At 43.1% G+C, this 21527-nt stretch overlaps 1 protein-coding gene across 2 annotated transcripts in view; it reads right to left on the bottom strand.

Annotated features, from left to right (window-relative positions):
- The window catches only part of PCSK6 (proprotein convertase subtilisin/kexin type 6), a 187898-nt gene that overhangs the window by 27298 nt on the left and 139073 nt on the right, over positions 1-21527 (bottom strand). The window contains exons 14-15 of one of the 2 annotated variants that reach the window (XM_058542304.1): positions 2881-3060; positions 2677-2715 (exon numbers count right to left, since the gene is read on the bottom strand). In XM_058542304.1, the coding sequence (XP_058398287.1) occupies positions 2677-2715; positions 2881-3060 (219 nt within the window). The remainder of the gene's footprint in view (positions 1-2676; positions 2716-2880; positions 3061-21527) is intronic. The other variant, XM_058542305.1, reaches the window with a different exon arrangement.

The raw sequence follows: 21527 nt of genomic DNA, 5'->3' as shown, positions 1-21527 counted from the left end.
CAGGATAAAAAAACAAATCATAAACAGACAAACCAATGTTAGAAAGCAACTTTGGAGTTCTCGATGGCCTTTGTCATTACATACTTAGACCAATTTATGAAGGAACAGGAGGGTTTAGTAAGTATCACAATCTTTCTCACCATTCACGTCATCCAAGAAAAGTGCACTGGAACCTCACCATCACGCCATGAGGCATGGAGTGGGCGACCAAGGTACAGGTGGTTCACTGCAGACAAGAGTGCCCACGAGAGTAACAGCCCGCCCTCACTGCAGGTCTGGTCTCTTTCTTGACAGTTTGTGACCTGGGCAAGTTACCCAACGCTTCTGGGCCTCTGCCCTCATCTGTGAAATGATTGCTGATGTGCTGTGAGTCTATGACCTGATACAGTCCTGCCCTGGACATGCCACTCGTCCTATGAATAAATTCCCCTGTGCCTGTTGAGCTGTCCTGGACCAAGTCTTCCTGGCAAAGGCCACACTGAGGCTGCCATCACAGCAAGGCTCTCCACCTTCAGTTCCACGACCACTGAGGGTTCCTGGCACCTCACCTGGCCCATTGTGGCTGCTGCCCTTGCTCCCTGCTGGACCCCCAGTCCTCCCCATCTCCTCGCCCCCTCCAAGCTGGATTTCCACACCCTCATTTACTTCAGGAGCTCTAGACTGCACCACTACCTTGGCCTTCCACCACAGCCTCAGCCTAGGGGAATAACCCTGGCCGCCTCTTCTGCCCCCATTCCTAGGGAGCGATGTTGGCCGAGAATGCCAACAGCTGCCCGTCCACCTCATGGCTGCACCCTGCCCAGGGCAGCTCTCCTGACAGCTCTGGCAAGGCGCCTGACACCCCCCACAGGAACCCCACTCCTTCCCGGCAGATGGTCTTGCCTGCTACTGTCCTGGGGTCCTTGCTGACTGTGGGTGGCTGGACTGCCCTCTGCCTCTCGCTCACCTCCTCTCCTTTACCTCTTGCCCCAGGGAGAGCTGGCCCTCCATCTCTGTCTGCCCCCATTGCAGTGCTGCCCAGCGCCCCCTGCTGCCGGCTCCTGGGACCGCTGTTCCATCAGACTCCCCCACCCCTTCCTGACAGGGCAACTGCTCTCAGGTGGAGCCTCCCCTGGCCTGGGCCCATCACCCACCATGCACCATCTGCCCAGCTCTCTGCATTCTCAAGAAGATTCTCCCCACACCATGGTCACTCCTGCAAGCTCCCACCTCAACCCCCCTCGCCTCTGCGCTGAAGCTCTGCAAAAAGTTAATAATCATTGGCCCACTTCAAAATCACCCCTCACCTTCAACCTCTCTCTCTCTTTGGGCTTCTGTACCTGGGCCTGTCTGTGACTGAGGCTGCTTCCACAAGGGCCACCGAGATGCCCCATCCCACATGGCCCTTGACTGTGCTTTGGAATCTAATGTGGCTGCCCCCTCCCTCCCCTTTCCTCCCCCGGTTCCTCCTCCTCCTGGATGCCCTCTCTCCCTTTGCCCTTCACACCAGGGTACCTTCCTGCTTTCGTCCTTCTCTTGCTCTTTCCCTGCCTCTGGCTCTCCCTGCTGTTACTGGCCTGCCCATCCCACCTGCCCCTGAGACTGCACGGACCTTCCCCAAGCACTGGGAACACGTCTTAATCCTGGCCCGGCCCTGTCCCCCTCCCATCTAGGCCGCACAGGAGAAAGACTGAGTGACTTGGGCTGCAAAACGGTCTCATAGTGAGATTTCAGAATAGTGTAAGCTTCGAGTCAGTAACAGATTTTAAGAAAAAAAAATCAGTGCTTTATTAATAATTACTGAATCTTGCCATAGTTTATAAATCACAGGGGGAAACAGAGAAGATTAGTCCATACATAATTCAATGTTCCATTTTAGAGGAATGGCAGAAGAAATTTAAAATTGAATCGACCATAATTTATGCTTGATGTGTATTGGTGGAATTCTCCATCTTGTTACTCTTTTTTTTTTCAGCAGCTATTAGATAACTCAAAGCATCAGTATTCTTAGATATCACCCATCATTTATGAAGTAGCCATAATACTTAGCTAAGGAAAATATGCCCAACCAGAAATGCTTTTTCCCACAAATCACTGTGGGATGGCTCAGAGGGAAAGGAACAGCTTTCTACCTAACGTGCTAATCAAGACTGCACCCGGCCCAGTGGCTGGGAACGTCTGAGGCCCTCTCCATGGCTGCTGCAGCTCTCTGCTGCCTCCTCATAGGAAGCTGGAGGCCTAGAACCAGGGGCCGCCCTGCAATGGTACAACTGGAGGAAAAGGATTTGCAATGAGACATCTTTACTTCCTGTGAGATTCTTAAGCTCTTTCGTGTAGCAACAGTATCTACTGACATGAAGTCTTGAGACCCGCTCCTGGCTGTTTAGTCCAGCCCTGGAGGCTCAAGATCTCCACTGCGAGCTCCTCCCCTGGCCATGCTCATCCAACCCAGCCATTCTGGGCACTGTTAGCACCTTTGTCCTTCCCACATTCTGGCTACAAGGACTGAAAGTGGATGAGCTCGAGATAGTCAGGAGGCTGAGATGTGAGACGGGGGCCTCTGAGGAAAAGGGGGTGCCCCAGGAGGAGGCTCATTAAGCAGCAGGGGGCAAGTCCCAGTTCTGGTTGGGCATACAGAACCTCAGCTTCCCGGCCTGGGAAGGTTGGAGAATACTTACTGGTATGAAGCATACTTACTGGTCTGTAAAATATTAGGAGAGCCATGCGTGGAAGGAGCTGTGTGAGTGCAAATTACCATCATTATTATGACTTCCAGGAGAGAAAGAAGACATACAATCATAACCCCACCTTTTTCCAGGAACAGCCCCACATTTTAAGAGCTACAGTGGAAAACCAGAACTTGCAAAGGCTAGCCATGTCCTCTGGTTTCAGGTTCATTACCTGTGTAGTCCTCTTCGTCCTCGGGAACCTCGGCCTGGGACGGCAACAGAGCGGTTTTGGGTGGCTCGAGCTCCGAGGCCGAGAGCTCCAGCATCCGAGAGCGTGACTGATGGGAACTGACGGTGGTGTATGGGTGCTCCGCCGTGCCGTACAGGATGAGGCTCCATTCTTTCAACTTCCCTGGAAGGCACCAAACCCACAGAGTGACCCCACGGCCAGGAAACTCCCTCAGGAAATTCTTGATGTACTCTGGCCCCTTGGCCTGGCCAGAGGCCTCTGTCACTCACAGAAGTGCCAGGCACTGCCTGGCTCGGCCCCTGATCCCTCCTCCCACAGCAGGCCTCTGCATCCACCACCTCCTTTCCTAGTTACCTGAGGACCAGGGATGCACTTGCTGCCCAGGCCACGTTTTCTGACCTGGGTCTCACTGCAGCCTCCCTCAATTGGCCTCCACCCCCATGACTGGCAACAGCCTCCTCCCCCTCTTGGAATATCCAGTGGGTAGATCTGGGGCCAGGCCTGGCCCTGAGCCTTGTCCCATAAGCCTCCAAATACAATAGCTGGGTTACACTGAGGAGACCTGCTGTTTGGACTCTCAACCCTGGATCACAGGAGCACTGGTCTTGTGCTCTTTCCTTCGTAGCTAGCCCGGGGCAGGTGAGGAAGTTTGGTGGGGTGGCAGTGGTGGTGCAAACCCAAATGTCCACAAAGGCTGGGTGTAGGGAGGACATCCTCGAAAACAGGAGGATGAATGGCACAGACTAGGCTGAGTGTGGGGAAATGAGAGAGGCATGGGGAGGACAGTGGCCGAAGGGAGGGCACCCAGCTGTGCAAGGAGGGGAGGGAGGGGGAGGGAGGCAGCAGGGATCCCGCGCCAGAGAACGCCTCCAAATGGGAATGATGGCCCGTGCTGCCAGGTCTTCTCAGGTGTAAAGAGAAGTGGGAAACCTGGCCTGCAATTTCCAGGTGAAATCCCTGGTGTTATAAAACACATTAGGAGCCGGCTTAGACACGTCTGTGGGCCGGCTCAGTCGCAGGCCACGGGTCTGGGCTTCCCTTTCCTACTGCAGTGTCGCTAGCGTTGGGAGCAGTGTGACCGTGTTGAGGAGGTCATTGCTGTCATTTTCGCACAAATGAGGGGCTGAGGTCCAGTGTGACCTGCCCGAGAACATGCTGCTCATGCTAATGGACTCACTGCTGCCCCAGCCTCTCAGCGTTTATTCAGAACTGGATCGGCCTAACACAAAACACAATCTGCCAGCTGCAAGCCACCTCCAGGAACCCTCATGACTGGCCACCGTGACCCAAGCGAGGGACTGTGTCTTGGCCAGCTTCATGTCTGTGTTGGCTGGGAAAACCCCTGGCTTCCTCTTCATTATCTGTCATTGTGTTTCTTGGCAATCAAAATGCTTTAGGTGAGGGAAATTATTGCTCTGATTCTTTGGTAATGATTTGTGTTTTTATTGTCACTTCTGCTCATACTACTCCCCTTCTTTGCTCTGAATGGCAGGCCATCTGCCTTTAGATATCTGTCTATATACTATTTCTGCAATGCGGGCAGCTCTGCAAGTATAACTTGATGTTGTGTTCCAATTCTGGGACTCTCTTGGACTCCTCAAATCCCAGAATGGGGGCCCTGCTTGTCCACATACCCCATAAGCCTGCGGGCTGTAATCCACACTGTCCTAGGTGGGTGCGTGGAAGACAGATGCAGAACTGGCCCGCAGCTCTGCTGGAGGAGGTGACAGAGGGGACGTGACAGCCAGTTGACCTGCGAGCTGGACCTGGGCAATCAGAGGCTCCTCACCCCTTCCCTGTCCTTGGGATGTATGTCCTCCTCACCGTTCCCAAACTAGGAGCCATTTTAAGGACACAGCCTTGAGAGAGTAAGGCGTTGCTGAGACCATCTGGACTGAATATGTGACTGAACCCAGTTAAGGCCTCTATATAAACTTTTCAGATACAGCAGGCGGGTGTGGAGATCTGCTCGTCTCCAGGTGCCCAAGACAAGCCTCATATGTGTAAGTTCCCTTGCTTATTACAACTGCCATCTGCTAATCTGGAGTGTCTGCCTCTTTCTTCGGTCTCTCCTTGCCCTCCATGCATGGGAACCAGTTTTGAATTTCACCTGGGAACTCCGGGGCTTGTTAACCAACAGCTCACCAGGCCAAACTCTGGTGCTGTTCTAAACGGCATTTGACTTTGATTCAGTTCCACAACGTAACACAGAGCAGCCCTGTTTCTTTTAACCATCGCTCTAGCCAGGCAAGGTCCAGGCCCTGAAAGCCTGCAGCCCCCAAGCCGTCCCAAGTCAGGCCCCGTGTCACCTGGGCCTCTCCGGGCCTGGCCAGGGTTAGAGGGTGTAGGTTCTTCAATTTGAAAAAACACCCTGAGCCATTTCCTAGGACACGGTCTTCCACAGGGTGTGGTTCCCTTAGACACTCTGTGGCCATTTCCCTAACACATTCCTAACACAGGCTACACAGTTAACGATGACAACACGAGAAGCACTTCCCATGGGCGCAGGTGCAGAAAACACAGTCCCTGGTTATGAATCATCATCCGTTCTCAACTCCTTAGGAACAAATTAAAGCTATATTTCAAAACCACAAAACAATCTGGGCATTTTAACTACTGAGTGATGAACTGTGATTAAGGTGGGAGCATAATGACTACACGACAGGGACCAAGGGCCCTGTAAGCTATAATTTGAGTCAAGATTTATTTCAACACTATATGACGTCTCCAAAAACACCCACCAAAGGCCTCGTCACTAAAATTAGATTCTTATTTTCAGATATAGCTTCGGCAGGACAAACAAGAGGGGCTGTTCTGGGCTCAGGACCAGCACACACCCTGTATGGAGGGAGGGAGAGCGGGAAGAATTCCAAGAAACGAAGAGAGTAGATCTGAAGAGTTCTCATCACAAGGAAAACATGTTTTTTTTTCTTTTTTGTGTGTGTGTCTGTATGAGACGATGGATGTTAACTAAACTAACTGTAATCATTTCATGATATATGTAAGTCAAGTCATTGTGCTGTACACCTTAAACTTATACAGTGCTGTATGCCAATCATATCTCAATAAAACTGAAAGAAAAAAAAAGGAATTCCAAGAAACCAGCAGTAGGAGCTGCCTTGCAGGAGGGGGCTGAGCGGGAGGCTGGGGTTCAGGAATGGAAGAGAGACTTCATTTTTATGGTTTTCCCTTGAGGACTATTTGATTTTTTAAAACAAACCCGCAGCATATATTACCTTTCACATATATAAATTTTTTTTTAAGTTTAAAAAAATATATGAACAAAGTGGTTGTATGGTCAAGGAAAAAACATTAAAAAGTTTTGATACTCTGGGATTTTGATTTACATTTCTGAATAAGTAATAAATATGAATGGCTCAAAATCCAAAAGTATAAAAGAGAATACAGTGGAAGTTTCCCTCCAGCTCCATCCCCTGGCTACTGTCTCTCTCCCCATGGGCAACCTGGTTACCTGTTTCTTGTGCATCTTTCCAGAAGTATTTTATTCTTATCCCAGCAAATATGAACACGTATTCTGCTCCACCCTATTTATTAACACACCTGGTAGTACCTTCTGCACCTTGCTTTTTCCATTAACAACGCATTTTGGTGATCTTTCCATCAACTGCATTTGAGAGGTGTTGTGTCATTTACTTAACAATCCCCTATGACAGACATTTAGGTTGTTTCCAAATATTTGCAATCACAAACAGTGCTATAACCTTGGTCACATAGGGAGGGACCCAGTGAGGTGGGCAGAGCAAGGACCCTGGCGCGACATGGTCTGGGTTTGAATCCTGGCTCTGCTACCTACTAGCTGTGTGACCTTGGGTAAATCATTTAATCTCTCTGTTCTTCAGTTTCCTTATCCATAAAGAAGGGATAATAATATTTACCTTATGGAGTTGTTTGGGGGATTAAATAATTTAAAGGTGGTAAAACACTTAGAACAGTGACTGCATACAGAAGCCGTTATATAAGTGTTTATTAAATAAAATCTAATGAGTACATTATATCATACATGTGTAAGTATATCTGCAGGTTACATTCCTAGAAGTAGAATGGGGGAATCAAGAGGAATGTGAGTTGGTCATTTTGACAGACATTGCCTAATTGCCCTCCATGCAGTCAGGTCCCTTTACACTGTGACATATCAACAAGCCTGCTCCCTCACAGCCTTGGAACTCAGAGAAGTTCACTTGGCGTTTCTCTTATTGACATAAGAAGCTGAGCATCTTTTCATACGATTAAGAGCTATACTCCTTTCTGATTTGATAAAATTTGAAGCAATTTATAAACTCAGAAATTTACCAAAAATACTTGCTGGGAACAAGTGATGAGACTTCAAAGATACATAGAAGTGCATCTTAACCATCTTCGTACCAAGTACAAGTGGACCAAGAAGGTGTTTTGCTCACTTGGTTTAAATTTCTGTTCCTTCTCTCCATCTGCAAGAGATCTTCATGAGAGCCTAGGAGGGGCCAGGTGCTGTGCTAAGGAGTCAGGAGCATGGAAGAGAGAACAGGCAGGGAGAGGGTGGTGGGCTGGCGGTAACCCCTTCCTGCACGGGCCCCGAAAGAAGACCCCCTTTCCCAGTAGGGGTTATGTGGAAAACTTGACCTGAGCCTGGACACATTGCTCTCCCTTCTCTTGTACTTAAAGGTGGACATGCTCTTTTTAACTTCTGCCAAGGCAGTCTCTCTGTTTTTCATGCCTTCATAAGACATGAAAATAAGTGTTCCAGTATATGGCATAAATTTGAAGTGAGATTCTCTTTTTAAGTTATTTTTTCCTAATTATAAAAGAAAGACCACTATTAAATACTAAAACATATAAAGAAGAAAATAAAAATCACCTATAACTTGCTTGGCATAGTCTCTTCTTGGCTATTTTCTATGCATGTGTATTTTTTATATAGTTGAAATCACATAGTACACCGATTTCTCCTTTTCTTCTACTTAGCACTATATCATGTTAATCACATTCAGAAATTATTTACCAGTTTATTGTCTTCTCCCCCTTCACCAGACTAGAGGCGGCACATGGGCAGAGAATGTGTCTTTCTTACTTGGTACACTGGCTTCAGGGTAGAGCAAGTTTCTGGCATGTAGTAGGTACTCAATAAATGTTTGCTAAATTAATAAATCAATATGTTAAAACATAATTTTTTTGACAGCAAAATATTTTACTGCATGAATGTAACCGTTTACTTAACCAATCTCACATGATAGGTTATAACAAGATATATGTTCCAGTTTCCTTTTTATTTTGGCTTTTATACATGAATTTTCCAGAAACATCATTTGCTGCAGTCTAAACTACTTTCTCTGGATAGATTCTCCAAAGAGAATAAGACATTGTTAAGGCTCTTAACACATAAAGTCAAATGACCCCTCCACGGTGTTTGGCGCCTCATGAGGCTTGATCAAAAGCAGCCAGGTGAGAGACCACAGGTCACCTGGGAGAAGCAGTTCCCTTAGAAGAATCCCACCCAGTACACAGTCCCTTCCCCAATCCACAGTCCCAGCTGAAGTGAGTCAGAAGGATCAGATACCAGTGACTTGACGTCACAGATTAAAGCAGAGACACACAAGAACCTGTGGGCTCTCATCTTCAGGGTGATGCTCTCCCTCTTGCCAAGTCAACACTTATCCATCACCCGGAGCATCCAGCACACACTAGGACTGGGTCCCCAGGGCCAGCTCCCGCCACACTCACCATCCCCAGAGCCCGCACTGGCTTTGGGGAGAGGAGGCACGTGGGTGTGGAAAACCAAGGAAGAAATAGAAGGAAAATACATCCAAGGGCTACACCAGACCAGAGACGGAGTCCACACTCAACAGAGCTGCCATCCAGAGGCAGGAGGATTTTAGAACGTCTGTCCAGTGCGTCTGCTCTGGACAAAGCATTTAACAAGGACATATTATTTACTATTCAAGATACTCGGCAAGCCTGTTCAAGTTTATCCTTACAACATCCCAACTAGTTCCTTAATTTCCAGGTGGGGATCTTAAAAGATGTCCAAAGCCAAATTCTTTGGCTTTCTCTCCATCAGATTCCTGAGCCTGTAGAAGAAAGAATGGCACATCTACCTGCTTGAACACTTGGGCCAGCACTGCCAGTACTCTGCCTCCAGATGTCACCAGATAAGCCCAGGCAACTGTAATCGTGAGGCAGAGGATAATCCGTGGCTAATGCCCTCTGAGGCTGCCAATAATGGCTTTATCATCATTCACTATCTTTAATGCAGCATTTCCCCTCAATGACTTGAATTCATAATGAACAAATAGGATTATTCCTATTATTCAAAGAAAGAACCAGAATTAAGAGAAGACTAAGGTTGAATTTGCCGCTAGGAAAATCCCAGCAGTAATGAAGCTTTTCTCTCCCCAGCATTTTAAATTAAGTATTAAAAATCCTTGAGAGGGGACTTTACAATTGGAGACAAAGCCTGTAGAAGTAGAGGAAAGGTTTTGTTAGATTAAGGATTCTGAGCTAATACTTTTGAATTCTTGGGGTTTCTCTGGCCATAAGAGAAGTTATTAACAATAAAGAATTTATTAATTCTCTCCCCACTCACATATTTAAAACATGTAGGGAGAAATTCTTTAATCAAAACACAGTAAAGAAAGAGAGGCCAAGAAAAATCAAGAAATATGTTTCAGTCTAACACTCCGCTGGAAGTTTTTGCCTTCTGAGGTCCAGTGAACCTGAGTTACAAAGTTTAATGCAGAGGTTTCAGTGGAAGGAATAAAAAAGGCTCACTTTTGTCTGTTTATAAAAATATACAAGAACATTTTAAAACAGTATATTTTATGGTAAGTGAATTATATTTCAATAAAGCTGTTATATGAAATACTGTATACACACCAACACACACACAGAAATACCAAATTTTACTCAATAAATTGAACACATAGTTAACAATGCACTTTAAGTCCACATTATGGCAAGCAAGAGGGAGGAAGATAAAGGGAATTGAGGAAATGGCCTGGAAAGGATAAGGAAGAATGCACACACGTGTGTGCCCCCATGCACGCACATGCACGCACACATCTGCATGCACACCCTCAGAGCCAGATGTAAGAAAGAGGAGATGGCAGAATCTTCCCTATGATCTTGTAGCCATAAAAACCCTTAAAGATGGTATTTTCAGTGCCAGGAAAAGGATCTAGAAGTCCCAAGCTCCAGTGTTTATTTGAGTGAAGTGTAGAAACAAATACACATTCGGTAAAGAACAATCATTCGTACTATACGGCAAAGCACCAAATAGCCCTTTCATTTTTTTCAAGGCATTTATCTGGTTCTCCCAATGTTCTTTCTTAAAATGCAGCATCCTGTTCTTGTTTCACAGATAAAATCTTTTATCTTCCCTGAGGATACTTATGAGATAATAGAAATTATATATTGGTCTCCACCCTTGGTTCCTGGCACAGAGCTCCTGAAATCCTTCTAATTTCCTAACTGATAAGAACACTAGGAACATCTCTTATTCTAATATTTGGTCTTTGACCCTTTCCTGACACAGGGCTCCTAAAACCCTTGTAAATTCCTAAGTGATATGAGCACTAGGAGTATCTTTTGTCCTAATGAGGTGACTCTGGATGGCTCCTGGATGGGGGCTGGTCACCAGAAAGGCCAAGTCACGATTAGAAGCTTGGAATTTTCGCCCCCCAACCCCCTTCTCTAGAGAAGGGTGAGGGGCTAGAAATCGAGTTAATCATTGATCATGCCAGCGTGATGAAGCCTCCATAAAATTCCAATAGTACAGGATTTGGGGAGCCTCTAGGTGGGCGAACACATTAACACCAGGAGGGTGACACACCCCAACTCCACGGGGACAGAAGCTCCTGTGCCCAGGACCCTCCCAGACCTCACCCATGTATCTCTTCATCTGGCTATTCATCTGTATCCTTTAATAAACTGGTAAACGTAAGTAAGTGTTTTCTTGAGATTTGTGAGTCACTCTGGTAAATTAATCGAACCCAAGGAGGGGATCTTTTTTTTTTTTTTTTGGTGAGGAAGATTGGCCCTGAGCTAACATCTGTTGCCAATCTTCCTCTTTTTGCTTGAGGAAGATTGTCGCTGAGCTAACATCTGTGTCAATCTTCCTCTATTTTGTACGTGGGACGCCGCCACAGCATGGCTTGAGAAAAGGTGTGTAGGTCTGCGCCCAGGATCTGAACCCGCAAACCCCGGGCCGCCGAAGCAGAGTGCGCGAACTGAACCTAACCACTGTGCCAAAAGGCCGGCCTCCAAGGAGGGGATCTTTAAAACCTCCGATCTATAGCCAGTTGGTCAAAAGCATAGGTGATAACCTGGGCTTGTGACTGGTGTCTGAAGTGCATGTGTGTGTGTCGGGGGTGGGGGGTGGTCTTGTGGGACTGAACTCTTAACATGTGGGATCTGATGCTATCTCGGGCTAGAGAGTGTCAGAATTGAGTTAAATTGTAGGACACACAGCTAATGTCACAGAGAATGACACATTTGGTGACCAGAAGTGTCAGAAGTGAAGTGTTCCATGTAAGTAGTAAAGGAGACTCACAGGAGGGAAACACAGTAGGGAAGAACCGGGTTTTTCCCTACTCAGGAGGGAAAGACTGAGTTTTTCTATTTTGTAATACCAATTGTCGTGTTTTTGAAGTTTTCTTTCCCTGCCTAAATTGCCCTTTCTCCTCCAGTGTAAACACTTTCCATGAGAAACAACGGGAGTCAGAAGAAAACGGCATATCTTTAAAGTGCCGAAATAAAAAAAATACTGCCAACACAGAATTCTCTATCCAGTGAAAACACCAGTCAAAAATGGGTTGAGTCACGGCACCATGGAATTCCTCTAAGCAGAGTCAAAATCAATGCATTGATAAATGAGCAAATACACACATTTTTTAAAACAAACAGAAAAAGGGGTTGAAATAAAGACATTTTGAAATAAATCCAAGCTGAGCAAATTCATGGCTAGCAGGCCAGCACGATAAGAAATGGTAAAGGAAGTTCTTCAGGCAGAAGGAAAATGATACCAGATGAAAATTAGGATCTACAGGAAAGAATAAAGAGCACCAGAAATGATAAATATGTAAGTAAACACAAAAGAGTGGCTTTTTTTATTCTCTTAATTTCTTTAAAAGACAAAGACTGCTTACAGCAAAAATATCACTATAAGACGGAGTTTGTAATACACATGGAAGTAAAATATAAGACAAGTGTAGCACAAAGTGGGGGGTGGCGGGAATGGAAGGACACTGTTATTAGGTTCTTACATTTGCGAAGTGTGAAGCCACGTAATATTAATTCTAAGTAAACTGTAATACATTAAGGATGTGTACTGTAATCCTTTGAGCAACCACACAAATATGGCTAAAAAGCCAATAACGGAAATAATATGGAATGTTCGAAAATACTTAATCCATAAAAAGGCAGGAAAAGAGGACCCTTTTAATACTGCTGGATTTAGTTTGTTAATGTTGAACTTGGAATTTTAGTATTTATGTTCTTGAGTGAGACTGGTTGAAAACTTTCCATTCTCATAATGTGTTATTGGGATTTGCTATCAAGGATATCCAGGCTTCATTAAACTAGTTGGGGACTGTTTATCTCTTTCTACGGTCTGGAAGAGTTTATGGAATACTGACATTATTTCCCTCATTTAAATGTTTAGTAGAATTTGCCAGTGAATCTATCTAGCCTCAAGTTTTTTTTAATAGAATCAATTTCTTTAATAGGACAATTTTAATTTCTTCTTGTGTCAATTTTTCTAAGTGTCATTTTTTGGTTCATTTCATTTATAATACCTTCTTATAATAACTTTAATGTATACAAGATCTATAATAATGTTCCTCTTTTTCATTTCTGAAATTATATATTCTAAATTTTTTCCTTGATCGGTCTTCCTTAGACGCTTATCAATTTTATTTATTTCTTCAGAGAACCAACGTACGGTTTTGTTGATTCTCTCTACATATGTTTGTTTTCTATTTCATTAATTTCTGCTATTTTAAAAATTCCTTTTTTCTGCTCTCTTTGAGTTTGTTGGTCTTTTTCTACTATCTTAAGCTGGATGCCTAGCACATTAATTTTCAGCCTTTCCTCTTTTCTAATACATGCAGTTAGGGCCATAAATTTCTCTCTCGCCACTGCTTTACCTGCATCCCACTGGTTTGGACATGCAGTATTCTTATTATCATCCAGTTCTAAATATCTCCTAATTTAAATTATGATTTTCTTCCTTTGACCCATGAGAAATTTAGAAGTATTTTTCAATATTTGAATATATGGGCCTTTTCTAGTTATCTTTTTTATTTTGATTTCTAACTTAAGTATAATGTCAGAAACAGGGTTGATATGTTTCCAATCCTTGGAATACCTTGAAGCTTACCAAATGGCCTACTATGTGGCCAATTTTCATAAATAGTCCTTTTGTGCTTGAAAGGAAAGTGTATTCTTCGGTTGTGTGTAGTATTCAAGTAGGTCTGTTAGACCTAAATTGTCAATTGTGATGTTCAAATCTTCTATTCTTACTGATTTTTGCTATTTCATCTATCAATTATATTTAAGGTATGAAAAATCTCCTTCCTTGTGTGTGAGTTTGTCTTTTTCTCTTTGTAGTTTTAACAAGTTTTTGCTTTATATATTTTGAGGCCATGTTAGAATTGAACCAAATCTTTTATCAATATGTAGTGACCTCCTTTAACTCTAGTAATGCTTTTTTTCTTTTTTTTTTGTGAGGAAGATTGGCCCTGAGCTAACATCTGTTGCCAATCCTCCTCTTTCTGCTGAGGAAGATTAGCCCTGAGCTAACATCTGTGCCCATCCTCCTCCATTTTGTATGTGGGATGCTGCCACAGCATGGCTTGATAAATGGTGCATAGGTCCGCGCCCTGGATCTGAACCTGGGAACCCCAGGCCACCGAAGCAGAGCGTGCAAACTTAACTGATATGCCACGGGGCCGGCCCCCTAGTAACGTTTTTTGCCATAACATTTCTGTTTTTCTGATGTTAACATAATGACACCAGCTTTCTTTGGGCTAATATTTGCTTGGTGAACCTTTCCCCATCCACTTTATTTTTAACTTTTCAGCTTTCTTATATTTTAGACATTGTTTTTGTGTATAGTGATATCAGTCAGTCCCAATAGGAAGCAGGCAGCATAATTAAGTGAGGATAATCCAAGGCTTTAATAAAGAGACTATTTATAAAGGTATGAGCAGAGCATAACAAAGTCACAAGGGATGGTGGGGTTCTCTGGTGCTAGTAAGAGGAGAGGTGACAAGCCCTAGGGTGTACTATATTCTATAGGCAAGAGGAGGGTGGAGCTGTGACCTTGAGGGATGCTGGCTGCTAAAGGGAGCTAGAGGGATAAGTAACTCATAAATATATCTCCTTTCTGCCTCCATTCTCCTGCTGGAGCTTCCCCTTGGCTGAACTCAACCATAAGCCACAGGCAAAGAGTCTGTGGATAGGCTGCCTCCTAAGGCAGAGGGGGTAAAGAAGAGTGGAGAGCGGGTCTGGTGGGTAAATGAAATACGCCTGGCACAACAGCAAATGCATTTTTAAAAAATCTAATATGACAATCTTTGTCTTCTAAACGAAGCAATTCCTCTATTTACCTTTATTAAACTACTGATATAGTTGGACTTTTTTTTTTTCCCCTGTTTTTCTCATTTATTTTATTGAAAGTTGGACTTATTTTTAACAAGTTGCTTTGTGTGTTCTAGTCGTTCTACTAGTTGTTCTGTTCTTGGTCTTCCTATTGCCAGACACAGAAGTTCACAACATCTCCTAACATTTCAATTTTGTGTTTGTTTTGGGGTAATCTGTTAGCAATTTAGAAGAAAAAAAATTACCTTAGATTAATAAAAATGAACAGATTATGAAGAAAATCAAATCATAAACAAACTGGGAATTAAAAAAAACTACCAAAACTCTGGAGAAGAAATTTAAGATTATCTTTAAAAAATATAGGTCAAATAGCAGACCAGAAAAAAATATTTATAGGAGCTGTGACACATAAAGGGTTATTACATCTGTATTTTACACGTAGTACTTTTATTAGCTAGATAACAACAACACTGAGACCACAACAACACTGAGACCTCTTAGGACAAAAACAGAAATGGCAACTTTCAAAAGAAAAAACTCACCTTGTACACAAACATTTGGAAAAGTGCTCGTTCTCACTAGTAATTACCACAATGCAAATTAAAGAAAGATATCATTTATCTCCTCTAGAACCAGCAAATGAGTGTGCCCACCTGGCCCAGTGAGATTGTAAACTGGGTCAACTATTTTGAAAAGCAAATTGGAAATATGTATCAAAAGCAGATATATTTGTGGTTTCTACCTCTTATTTGTCCAGTAATTTTACTTTTGGTGAATGATCCCAAGGAAATAATTTTAAATTTAAGAGAAACTTTTCTGCACTAAACTGTCATTTATAATAGCAAAAAACTTCAGAAAATAATCTACATGTCCAACAACAGAGGGACACAAATAAATTACGGTATTTCTACTTGGTGAAATAATATAAAATATATAAAATGCCGCTTACATAGGATTTATAATGACATTAAAAAGTGCCTGACATGCAAGTAACAAAAAGGAATACAAAATAATATACGCAGCACGATTAGAACTCTGTAAAATGTCAGGAGAAAAAGACCAAATGGAAATATAGACGTATTTTTGAACATGCTGTGTTTCTGAAAATAATAAAGTCAAATGTTCAAAAATTAAATGCACTTAAATAATCTGGGGAGGATTTGGTCACCAGAATTTTGACCAGGGAGGCAGCGCGAACATGGAGGCGCAGCTTTGTACCTAGATGCTAACAGTGGAGAACCTGAGAGAGGGGTTTCAGGAGAGCTCTTCCTCTTCCCGTATCATTTTGTTTTTCATTTTCATCAACATTTAGAATTCTATTTGCAAAAAAGAAATAGTAAAGAAAAATCTCATCTTTTTGTTAGGCTCACAATCAGGAGATACAGAACCAACTGAATGATGCCATGATTCATAAACGTGCACGGTGGCGGCTGGGTTGTACTCATATCTAAATAAGTGGGAATGCTATACTGCTTTTTCTCCTGAACAAGGAGACTTTGGGGAACAGTGCCACTATGATGGTCCCTTGAAAGAGTGGAAGGCAGGCAGAGACCAACTAAAACATTGAGTAATACTGAAACAAATGGAGTTAAAAATGGAACTTTTGGACAACCGTGTATATGGTGACTGGAAACCTCACCAAGCTCTTCAGTTCTGTTTCCCGGGAAGTGGGCCTGATACTCCATCACCATACTTTCCAGAAATGAGAGTTTAGTGACAAACTTGAAAGCCAGCACAGAAGGCACATACTGTAAGTCTGACTTGCTTTCCAGCTGCCAGAACAAGATAGATTGAGCCATCCATCACAGATTGCAAAATTTCAACTCTTATCTTGGAAATGAAGATTAGCTCAAAACAGATGTCAGTTAAACAGAGGTCAATAAAACTAACAATAAAATGAGAACAGCTATGCTCTTAGGGAAAAAGAAATGTATGAAAGAGCTACTGAAAGGAAATCTAGAAACCATGGAACTTTTTATGATGAAAAAAGGGAAAAAACAGTCACACAGGAGAGACTAATTTCTTCCCCTTTCAACTGATTATTAAATGTTTTACTGAATGTGCACAGCTGAAAACAGAGTTGATTAAAATTATAAGAGCTCTTGATGTAAACAAGGTTCATGGTTGCTAAAATTATAAGAGCTCTTGATGTAAACAAGGTTCATGGTTGCCTGCACATTCGTTCATTCAATCATTCAATAACTACTCATTAACCACGTTCTAAGTGCTGCGCACTGGGGAGAGAGAAGACCTAGTCCTGCACTTCCAAAGGCAAGCTTTGCCTGTCAGCAGCAGAATCACACTGGACCAGTTCTAAATGTGATGCCTTTGGTTCTCTCTCCCTCTCTAATACTTCAGAGATGAATGAAGCTCGTGTTCAATCTGCCACCTGAACATGTGCTTTAGCCCAGGTGCCCTAGAAAATAAGGGTCTGAGGCAAAGCCCATGGGCTGAGGCTTTATTGGGAGGTGTAATTCCAGGGCAACCAGAGTGGGGGAGGAGGGGCAAGGCAGGGAAGAGGAGGGAAAACAAATACCAAGGTGGCTGCAGCTTCACAACAAAGCAGCAAGGTGCTTGGCCAGGGGATATCTACCAAACAGGCCTTGTGAGCTTTATCTCCTGTCTCTCATTGGGCAAACCTCCCGTGCACTTCCAGGTTGTGGTTCCTGCCCCCTCTGGGCAGCCAGATGCTGGAGAGGTAGATGCCACACCTCACCTGAAGTGGAGAGAAAAGCCACAGCCTCCCCAAGTCCTGCTGGGTTTGACCTGATCCCCTAGGGCCACTGCAGCTCCTACCTGTGAGGAACAACTACAGCGGTGCCCTAGCCCAAGCCTTCACCTCAGAGGAGGCCGGGGGAGCTCAGGAGATAAGTGCTGGCCAGACCTCTCCACTGGCCAAGAGGCAAGGCCAGAGGGCAGCGAGACTGAGCCAATCTGGGGAGGCACATAACGGGTCCAGGGTGACATAATGGAATAAAACGTGATCAATACACGTGACTGGAGATAGAAGGCATGAACTATCATGAGTAATGTTTGAAAAGAACCTATTTCCCTGGGCCTTTTTTTCAGTCTTCTATTCAAGGGAGTGTAGCATCTTTGTGAGACACTGCTTAATAGTTTAAGTCAGTGACACATGTGATGGGTTCCAAGGAAGCTTAACATCAAGAAATAGTTATCGGTGCTTTTGACATTTCAGGCACCATGGTCAAACACAGATTATAATCTTGAAACCTTTAAAAATCCTCATGAAGGATGTGTTCATATAAAGCCCTCTTACATTCAAACCTCACCCAGGCCTGTGAAGTAGATACTATTATTCTCACCATACATGTGCAGAAACGGAGACTGAGAGAGGTTCCAGGACCAGGCCAGTAAGTGGCCCCGTTGGAACTCAGACCATATCTGCAAGATACTCTCCTCTGGGCTTACACAAAACAGGGACCCAAGGCCCGAATCCTGTGTCCCGAAACTACTGTAGGCAGCAGCCTGGTCTTCCTCTCACCACCCACCTTCTCATAGACACTTTCTTTTCTTAGTCAAGTTGACTGGAATGTGGTTCAGGTTTGATTTTAACTTATCTGTGGCCCCCCTACAGCTTACTCTGCAAGTTTTGGCAAACACACTAAAATTCTGCCTGGACCTCTTTGATCTTGCTCTGGCTTCAACTTTCAGGTCTGTGGGAAGGAGAGAACCAAAGATGGGATTCACGGAAGCAAGCAGGTAGAGTCAGGTGTACTGGGCTGAGCTCCAAAGAAAGCCAAGACGTGTGGGAACTTCTTAAACGGCTCTGACCCCGGGGAACGCACCCACATGCACACGAAAGCCACTGTAAAGCCAATGCAGTTGGCGGTGTATTATCTCCTCACAGCAGTTTCAAAACCAAGCTGTCGGTTAGCAAATTTTTGTTTCTTTTGTTTGGAAAAAATGTTGCTTAAGAAGAAGAAAGAATAGAAATGTACCTGCTGAGTTCAAGACTTGAAAGAGTTTTCCATTTCAGTCCTTTGACTGGATAGCAATCCAGCTTGCCCTCAGCCTCAGCAACAGATTCTGTCGTTTTCAAATTCCTGGGTTCTCCAGAATCACAGCCAGTTTAATCTTCTGCAAAGGCGCTAAGGCAGGTCTCTACCAGTTACTTCTGGGCTAGAGCTTTCCCAGAGGGCAAATGCACCAGTTCCTAAAGGCTGTGGTTAGAACCTACACTTGTAGCAGGTAGGTGATAAGAGGGAAGAAAAGGGACCTGAGCTTCCAAGATGACCTACTATGTGCCAGGTTGTGCTAGAAATGTTCACTCCCATCAGATGCTCACAACATGCTTATGAAGGAATTATTATTACTCACAAGGCCTCCCAGCCAGTAATCAGTGGAGCCAGCGTTGGGACCCAGGCCTTTCTACCTCTACATTCCTTGTCTTTTCACCAAATCACACTGTGGCCCCAAGTGCAGAATACCACGCACATTCTGGTATTTGTTTTGCAATCCCTGCTTATTGGCTTGTTATCATAACATTTACCTTCCTGAATTTTAATTTATATTTTGTATAATTATTACAAAGATTATCTTTTGTTTACTGGTTATTTATATATTTTTTTTATGAATTGCCTCTTCAGGCTCTTTGCCTATTTTTCCAGTGGGGTGTTTTGTATATTTCTTAGTGATTTGTAAGCCCTCTTTTATATTAAGGCTATAACATATTATAAAGTTCTATTTTCAATCATCTAACTATGGGGGTTGAGATGTCAGAGATAAAGAGGCTGTCTGCCTGTGTATTGGAATTTTTTATACAAAATATTGTTTTTTAATTTTCCCCTTTGGAAAAATTACTTTTTAGCATATTGAAAATTCAAATGGCAACTATTTACTGATTAGCAACATTTAGTCAGAAAAACAGTTTTGTTTATTAAATAAGCAGCTTAAATCAATGGCAATTAGACTTTCACTCCTCTGAGTTGGCCTTGGAAAGAAATGAACCAATGAAATAAGAGCCTCTGATTGTGAAGTCTAGTCCTGGGGGATGGATCAAGGCTCTACTCAGAGATGGACTGGCTCTGTTGGGATAAAGAGGAGTTGGCGAGTTGGGGGCAAAGCACACTGTAAGGTCTGAGCCTTGGTCATACATTGAATGCATCCCCCTTAAAGTACTTATCCCCAAAGAAAGACAGTCCTCCACCTATATAATTCCCAATATGCAGTGGTGTGCTGGGACTGGCTCACATTGACTTAATAGAGCCGATTGTTAACATTTCTGGGAACTTTGTGAGCTGGTTGTTCAACATAGCTGTTGTTAAAAATTAAATTATATAAACTTACAATTAGTTGTATTGAAAACAAAAGTAACGAAAACTCAAAAATCATCACTTCCTAATTATTTTACTGTACTTTGTCATTATCTATGATTTGGGGGTTATTTACATCTGTCTACTGGTGGCTACTGTGTATCTCCTCCCAACTCTGCTTTCAGTGACATCACATTGGCAGCTTGAAATCAGCTATGGTCGGAGCATTTACACTTGGAAATTGACAAACGCTGCAAACAGAGGCTTGATTTATTGTTGATAATCTAGACTTAAGAAAATGTTAATAATGCAGACTAAACTTAAAGATGCATTATGTCTGTAGCCATTACATTGGGAACAGCATAAAAAAAATGAGGAAATATTCTTCCAGTATTTGAAAACTATTCTTCAATTCAGCAAAGAAGCTGCCTCAAATCGTTGATGAATGAATAAAGTTCTGACTTATATTTATTATGTCGGAAGGACAGTTGCTCATCAACTGCAACCATAGGCCGGCTATAAGAGTTTGGCAAAAATCAACGAAAGCATTCTCTGAGAATCAATCGGCTATATGTAATTTACAATACAAATAGTGTACATTTTATTATTATTGTAAATTGTGTGCTACACGTACTTTATATCAGTAAAATTTATGATACACTTATATGTTCTATACACAGACATAATTTTTATATACACAGTCATGTGTAGCTTAATGACGGGGTTATATTCTGAAAAATGCGTTGTTAGGCAATTTCCTCATTGTGCGAACATCATAGAGTATACTTACACAAACCTAGATGGTATAGCCCATTACACTCCTAGGCTACCCTAGTACCTAGATATGGTACTAATCTTATGGGACCATCGTCATATATGCAGTCCGTCATTGACGGAAACGTCATTATGCAGTGCATGACTGTATACATAGTTTCCCCCCAAAGTGCTAGTTGTTAAACATTTACCATCACATAGAACAATACCGGTCCATGGTGGGAAAATGGGGACAGAACAGGATGCCTCAAATAACACCCAAATAAACAGGCCTCTTAATTCCAGGTAACAGAGGACTCAGTTCAATTGCAACATGTAAATAGGCTAGAGGGGGCAGCAAACTATGGGCACAGACCCACTACCTGTTTTTGTAAAGTTACATTAGAACACAGCACATCCGTTCACTCACATATCTTCTATGGCTGTTGTCACACTGTAATGGCAGAGTTGAATGGTTGTCACAGAGACCAGAAAGCCTAACATATTTACTGTCTGGCCCCTTACAGAAAAAGTTTGCAACCCTCAGGCTAGAGACAAGTGAAAAAGACCATCTGTGAATTACTGGACTTTGTCCAAAATATTTTATAAATATTTTTCTAATTTTAATTTTATGGTATTTTTTGCCAACCAGAAGTTTCTAATTTTATGTGTATAAATCTACCAAAATAATGATTTCCTCTCCAAATGGTTAGCCAATTGTCAATAGCTTTTATTCAACACTTCATTCTCTCTTGACAAATCTGAAATGCTACACTTAGTGTATCCACAAGGCTCTCTTTGAGGACTCTATTCTGTTCCCCTTGACTTATCTGTCTATTCTAGCACCAGTGCCATACCATTTTAATTATTATAGTTTAAAAATGTTAAATATCTGCATTTAATTTTTTCAGAATTGCTCTATTTGCTGTGTTCACTCTTCCAGAAAAGCTTTATAATCATCCAGTCAAGCTCCTCCCACCCCCTTAATTTCATGGTGATATTGATTTG

The sequence above is a fragment of the Diceros bicornis genome, chromosome 5 (assembly GCF_020826845.1).
Source record: "Diceros bicornis minor isolate mBicDic1 chromosome 5, mDicBic1.mat.cur, whole genome shotgun sequence".
NCBI lineage: Eukaryota > Metazoa > Chordata > Mammalia > Perissodactyla > Rhinocerotidae > Diceros > Diceros bicornis.
This window is presented reverse-complemented; position numbering and strand designations above follow the sequence as displayed.